Source organism: Girardinichthys multiradiatus, chromosome 20 (genome assembly GCF_021462225.1).
Source record: "Girardinichthys multiradiatus isolate DD_20200921_A chromosome 20, DD_fGirMul_XY1, whole genome shotgun sequence".
Taxonomy (NCBI): domain Eukaryota; kingdom Metazoa; phylum Chordata; class Actinopteri; order Cyprinodontiformes; family Goodeidae; genus Girardinichthys; species Girardinichthys multiradiatus.
This window is the reverse complement of record NC_061812.1, coordinates 26,674,444-26,681,840: the sequence shown is the minus strand read 5'-3', so window position 1 is coordinate 26,681,840 and position 7,397 is coordinate 26,674,444. Positions and strand designations below refer to the sequence as shown.

The window sequence follows — 7,397 nt, the reverse complement described above, 5'->3', positions numbered from 1 at the left end:
TTTTTGTCATGTTACAACAATAATTTTCAATGCATTATATTGAGATTTTGTGTGATAGACCAAGACACTTTATAACTGCAAAGTGAAAGGGAAACGATAGTGGTTTTTAACAAATTCGTATTAATTAAATTGTCTGATGTGCTAGAGTATTCAGCTTCCATTAATCTAATTACCCTAAATAAAATCCTCTGCAACCAATTTCTTTCAGAAGTAGTAAAGAGGGTCTAGTTGTGTTTAATTTAATCTCAGTATAAATACAGTTGTTATGTAAAGGTCTGGCCAGTTAATTAGACAGGGGCTAGGTCACAATACAATATCATAAGTTAACATCTCAAAGCGCTGTTCAATCCATCATCTGAAAACACTAAATGTATGGCAGTTGCAAATTTACAAACACATAGGGGTCCATCAACCAAGAGGCCTGTGGTAACTCTGGAGGGGCTGCAGAGATCCACAGCACATCACCCTGAACACACCTTTCCTATGGTGACAAATGATGGTGGCTGCATCATGCTGAGGGGGATCCTGGGCAGAGTTAATGGATTGATAGATGATTCTGCTAACAACTTGAAACTGGGACAGAGGTGCACCTGTTAGCAGGGTGGCAACCCTACACACACGGTCAGAGCTATAATGTAACTATTTACATGTGAATATGTTCATTAAAAACAGTCAAAGTCAAGGCCTTAATCCAATTAGAAATTTGTTGCAATTTGTTGTTGTGTCTCTAGATGTGCAAAGCTAATAAAGAGATACTCCTAAAGACTTGCATGCCACACTTTTTTGATTTTTACTTGTAAAGAATTTTGAAACCATCTACCCTTTTCCTTCATCTTCACAATTACGTACAGATTTGTGTTGATCTATGACATAAAATGCAAAAAATAAATAAAGAAATGTAAGTTAGACTGTAACAAGACAAAATGTAAACAAATTCCAGTTGTATGAATACGTCTGCAAGGCAGTAAATAGTCAAAAGAGCAAAAAATTTGGAATTAACTAAAATTATGAACTCGTGTACAAAAACCACAGATCCCACCTTGTCATTATGTAACAATGAAACTATAGAGAAAAACTATTTTTCTATTAAAACTATATACGTACAAAATATATATACACATTATGACAAAGAATATTGCCTTTATTACACTGTTAAACACACTCACCTCCCATCAGGACATTATGTAGCTTGAACAGTTTAAATGTTAGATCTTATATTTTTGTACCATAAAACATATACACCTTTTAGAAAAGTTTGAAAGTTGAATGGGTGTAAAAGGAGTATAAAGGTAAAAACATGGACCCTGGATACTTTTTGCTATGACATTTTTTTAATTTTATTACAAAATGCTTTCTTCAAGTTGGGTAAAAATAATGCACATTTGAAGCTAGAGAAACATAAACAATAGGTTTGCAACAACTTTAAGATGTCAAACTGATCTATAGCACCAGAATAAATACATCAATACAGTCATAAAAAACAAAAAATGTTGCAGACTCAACGCACATTGCTTCCTGGGATCTGTAATTTGCGAAGCTTGTTGAACAACTCCAAGTACTGAGTCATGGTATCAACACAGTCCGCTGGAGCAAAAAGGCCCTCAGGTTTAGCAGCAAACACAGTCGGAAGTTCTGGGACGTTGTTGCCAAGAAAAGACTGGATGAACTCCCTCATGAGGTTCCAACAGTCCCCTGGAACCACACAGGGACAGTATTCAACCTGTGTGAAACAAACTCAGTTAAAACTGAGAAGGTGCAGCTCTTCTCTTACTACTAATATCAAACTCTGGCCATACCTCTGCCGATATCCCCCTGGCACTGGAGCTCATTGTGACGGTGCCGACTTTGATCAAGAAGTCACAGTAGCGGTATCTCGAGCCACGACACTCCACCTTGTGTCCCTTGGCGTTTTGGAAATGGCTTTTCAGCTTCACCATGAGGACGTCAAAGTTTGTGTCTGCTGTCAGGCAGGGTCCCCCTTCAAACAGAGCCATGCAGCTCAGGGGAACTTCAGAGTTGTGCATCACGTATAAGAGTTTGGAGGGCTGACCTGTAGCAGAAAGGCAACACTGATGTTATAGAAATGCAGAAGATTTTGATAAATTAGGCAACAAAGTCACTTTGAAAAAGAGTTATCCAAACTAACTCGGCCTTATGAGAAAAATAAACTACTGCTTTTATTAAACTATGACTTAAACATGATTAAACATGTATGTAGTTCAATAACAACACTCAGGCGTGACTACTACCAGGCCTTCAGAATTCAAAACACACCTGAACTAAACCAGTCTAACAACAGGGATAGAATAAGAGATCCTAAACAAGCAACACATTATGCAAACGTTTACAGACACTAAGATAACTATGCCTTTAAACCAACTGAGGAAGCTCAGATGATGAAATCATGACTTTGTAAGTTTCTTTTAGTTTTATTCACAACATTTCAGGTAAATGGAGACACACCCGTTAATATATATATACACCTCAAACAAATCGTTTTGCTGTGTGACATCATAAAAAAAATCATCCTTGAGGACAATTTTTATGTTACTATAAATGAGTCAACTCCTACTAATTATTTAAATTTTCACATACCTCAAAATACTGGGCGTGGAGGAGTAGCAACCATCTTTCAGTCTGATTTATTGATTAGTCCCAGACCAATTAATAGCTACAACTCTTTTGAATATTTAATCCTTAGTTTTCCTCATCCAAATTGCAAATCACTAAAAACACTTCTGTTTGTTGTTTTGTACCGTCCACAAGGCCCTTACTCTCATTTTTTAGATCAATTTTCAGACCTTTTATCTGATCTAGTGTGAAATACAAATAAGGTTATTATAGTGGGGGATTTTAACATTCATGTTGACACTGAAAGTGATAGTTTAAATATAGCCTTAATGCTATCTTGGACTCAATTGGCTTTGCTCAAAACATCAACAAACCTACCCACCTTTGTCTTCATTCTCTGGACCTTGTGCTGACATATGGCATTGAGTGTAAAGACATAACAATATTTAAACCTGTCCTGTCTGACCATTTTTTAATAACCTTTGAGTTTAATATAATCGAGTACTCCACACCTGAAAGAAAATTTCATTATAGTAGATCATTATCAGACAATGTTGTAACAACCTTTAAAGAATCTGTTCCACTTTTAATTTCCTCATTGTCACAGAAAAGCACAGTGAAGAGCAATAATTTTGTTTCTTCCCCTTCACAAATTGATTCTCTTGTTCATAGTGTTACTTCATCATTACGTGATGCATTAGACAATGCAGCCCCCTTGAAAAAAAGAGTAATTATTTATAGGAGGCTAGCTCCTTGGTTTAATTCAGAGCTGCGTACTTTAAAGCACAATGTTAGAAAATTGGAGAGAAAATGGCGTTCTACACACCTAGAGTATTCCTACGTAATCTAGAAAAATAGCCTACTGTTGTATAAAAAGACACTTTGCCAAGCTAGAACAGCTTATTTCTCATCATTAATAGAAGAGAACAAGAATAATCCTAGGTTTCTCTTTAGTACAGTTGCTAAACTTACACAGAGTCATAGCTCTGTTGAGCCATCCATTCCCTTAGCTCTCAGCAGTCATGACTTTATGGGATTCTTCCAAAATAAAATTGATTCTATTAAAAATAAAATATTTGACATACTCCTGAAGATGATTACTTCATCCTCAGCAAGTGAGACAACATTGGAAGTAACTGTAGAACCTGATCTTTGTTTGGACTGTTTTGATCCTGTGGAGCTTCCTGAGTTATCAGAAATATTAGCTTCATCTAAACCTTCAACTTGTATGTTAGACCCAATCCCAACCAAATTATTTAAGGAAGTGTTCCCTCTGATTACCAGCCCCATTTTAGATATGATTAATCTATCCTAGTAAATGGATATGTACCACAAGCTTTTAAGGTAGCTGTAATTAAACCTTTACTTAAAAAACCTTCGCTTGATGGAGATGACTTGAAAAATTACAGACCTATTCAAATCTTCCGTTCTTATCTCAAATTCTTGGGAAAATAGTTTCTAATCAAATGTGTGAGCATTTAAACAGTAATGACCTGTTTGAAGAGTTTCAGTCAGGTTTCAGAGCTCATCATAGCACTGAAACAGCTCTGCTGAAAGTCACTAATGATATTCTTATGGCCTCAGATAATGGACTTGTGTCTGTACTGGTTCTGTTAGATCTCAGTGCTGCATTTGATACAGTCGATCACAATGTTCTCTTAGAAAGGCTGGAATATGCTGTAGGGATCAGGGGAACAACGCTAGAAGTTGTCGTATTTGGACCGGAGTCTGTGAAAAGAAACTGCTTAGTCAATCACTTAACCTGGATGGCATTAAATTGACCTCAGGTAATAAAGTAAAAAACCTTGGTGTTATTTTTGACCAGGACATGTCATTTAAATTCCATATTTAACAGGTTTCTAGGATTTCCTTCTTTCACCTCCAGAACATTGCCAAAATTAGAAATATCCTATCCAGGAGTGACGCTGAAAAACTAGTCCATGCATTTGTTACTTCAAGGCTGGACTATTGTAATTCTTTACTATCAGGATGTCCACAAAATGCAGTTAAAAGCCTTCAGCTGATTCAAAATGCTGCAGCAAGAGTTCTGATGTAAATTAAAAAGAGAGATCATATTTCTATTTTAGCTTCCCTTCATTGGCTCCCTGATAAATCCAGAATATAATTTAAAATGCACCTTCTCACATATAAAGCCCATAATGATTTAGCTCCATCATACATCAGAGATCTGATTGTTCCATATGTTCCTAACAGGGCACTTTGTTCTCAGACTGCAGGTTTACTGGTGGTTCCTAGAGTCTCTAGAAGTAGAATGGGAGGCAGATCATTTAGTTATCAGGCTCCTCTCCTGTGGAACCAGCTCCCAGTTTTAGTCCATGAGGCAGACACCCTGTCTACTTTTAAGGCTAGGCTTAAAACTTTCCTTTTTGATAAAGCTTAAGTTAGAGTGGCTTAGTTTATCCTGAGCAATCTCTGTAGTTATGCTGCTATAGGCTTAGGCTGCTGGAGGACATAATGACCACTTTCACTCTCTTCGCTACATTCTCATACTACTCTCCAATTTTGGATTATTTGCTGTTATTTCAGTGTGTTGTTTTTGTGTCTCTGCTCTGTTCTCTCAAACCCCCAGTCGGTCGTGGCAGATGGCCGCTCACACTGAGCCTGATTCTGTTGGAGGTTTCTTCCTGTTAAAAGGGAGTTTTTCCTCTCCGCTGTCACTACATGCATGCTCAATATGAGGGATTACTGCAAAGTCAAAGCCAGTGACTGTCCACTGTCTCTACAGGCTCATCCAGGAGGAGTGAATGCAACAAATCTCTTACTCGATGCAATCTGCTGGGTTTCCTTAGATAGAAAAACTTTTTATCCAATTTGAATAAATAACTTACTTTGACTGCACTGTTCAATGGTTAAGATTAATTGGAATGTATGTACCTGACTTTGTGAAGTGCCTTGAGACGACGTGTTGTGAATTGGCGCTATATAAATAAACTGAATTGAATTGAATTCTGTCCAGACAATTATATGCAAACATAAACATCATGGGAACGTTTTAACTTTTGGAGCTGTTATCTTTGGTCTGACATCACTAAAATGGGAAGTATTTGGCCTAAATGGCCATTGTTACATTTAGAGAAAAGGAGGGAAGCTTGCCAGTCAAATACCATTCCAACTGTGAAGTGTGGGAGTGTTTGCTGCAGGAGGGACTGGTGCACTTCACAAAATAAAATAGATGGCTTAATGAGGAAGGAACATAAAATTGGAGCAACATTCAAGACAGACAGGAAGATAAAGCATTTGGAATAAATGGGTCCAAATGGACAATAACCCTAAACATAGTTGGTATCTTCCAAGGTACCTAAACTAAACTATTGTCACAGCGGTGAGGTAGATTACTGAACATTACCGCCTGCATTCCCTGTAGATTGGTACGTCTCACAGTCCACGCAGAAGCTGCCATGCTTCACAGCACCCAGCTGCTCCAGTTTCTTGTGCAGGATGTCCACTGTCTGCTGCACACTCTTCCCCTCCGCCACAGGAACCTGGCACACGCTGCAGGACACACCGCACCACAACAGTCAGAAAGCATGCGGGAAGCCAGGAAGGGTCTACTACTCTGTTATGCTAGATTGTCCACGTAGTGCCAAGCCCCCAAAGCGAAACATGGCGATCGAGAAACATGAATACTAATTCTGAGAATAAATGTGCGAAAACACAGTTTAAACTAAACAAATATAGCTATTAATATAAATTATGAGCTCACCAAGTTACCCCCATTGATACTTTTCGTTCTCTCCTCTTGCCTTGTCGCTTCGCTTTGAGTACATCCGGGTCAAAAGCAAACAAATAATTCTGATGTACATAAGTTAATTTTTGTAAAACAATAAAGTTTAATTTTAATGACTGAGAAAAAAAACTGGGTAGATACTATTCTATTAAATTAATAATTGAATATGCATTTTTGTTTAATGCTGCGTTCCATTTGTACTCGGGAGTCGGAATTTCCGACCTCCGAGTAGGAAATTTCAACTGGAACGGGCGCAAAGTCGGGGCAACACAATCATACCTGACGCATTCAAGATGGCAGTCGGGTATCGCGCAGAACAGTGTTACTGTCATTGTTATTGTTGCACGACTGCTGTTACAGTAGTTGCTAACAATACGAACGAAACAAACAAGAAACTGGAACGCTACAACTCGGAGATGACGTAAACTCCGACATCCCAGTTCCGAATTCCGAGGTTTATAGAACTCAGTAATTGCTAACCTTTACGTTGTGCCTGTATGGCAGGCCGTTTTAACATAAAGTCGGCTTCACCATACTTACATTCCAGATACCTGAAATCGATTTATGACTAGGCATATTAGTTACTTAAGATATCTCTAATTATAATTTGACCTGGCAAAATACCAATTGGAGAGATCTCTATTTGCATTCTGACTAGTATTAATGACAGATTTAACATTAAGTTGTATGGGGCTCCAATTCAAGATATTTGCAATAATTTACTGACTATCTGAAACATATATTTCATATATCAGCAATTAAGTTATGACTTGTTATAAAAGTAAATTTGAGATATCTCTTTCAATATTGCCAATTTCCGACATTTTTTTCCAAAACAGCCAGTGTCATTGCAGCCACCCAAAATTCAGCAGGCAACAGTTTGGACAACTCAGTGGCAGTACTAGGGGGTCTTACACGTAATTCCCTTTATTGAAATATCTAAAAATGTAATTTTGACGAGCCATAATTGAGTTTGAGATTTCTTGAATTGTAATTACAGATGTTTGACCCTTCTAATGATGAATCTAGTGACGTCATTTGATATATATCTTAAAAGGCATTTTGATCCGTCAAAATG

General features: G+C 37.6%; 1 protein-coding gene across 3 annotated transcripts; it reads right to left on the bottom strand.

The window, feature by feature from the left end:
• Positions 1–1,123: 1,123 nt before the first annotated feature.
• Positions 1,124–6,761, bottom strand: med20 (mediator complex subunit 20). Of its 3 annotated transcripts, XM_047346753.1 has the most exons (5): positions 6,599–6,761; positions 6,296–6,347; positions 5,939–6,084; positions 1,797–2,050; positions 1,124–1,720 (listed from the first exon to the last, which is right to left on the bottom strand). In XM_047346753.1, exons 2-5 carry the CDS (start codon positions 6,307–6,309, stop codon positions 1,499–1,501), a joined length of 636 nt encoding a protein of 211 aa, XP_047202709.1. In that variant the 5' UTR covers positions 6,310–6,347; positions 6,599–6,761; the 3' UTR covers positions 1,124–1,498. The 3 variants fall into 3 exon arrangements, with proteins under 3 accessions (XP_047202709.1, XP_047202708.1, XP_047202710.1); XM_047346752.1 differs by lacking the exon at positions 6,599–6,761 and having other exon boundaries at positions 6,296–6,537; XM_047346754.1 differs by lacking the exon at positions 6,599–6,761 and having other exon boundaries at positions 1,551–1,692; positions 6,296–6,541.
• Between the last annotated feature and the right edge of the window lie 636 nt (positions 6,762–7,397).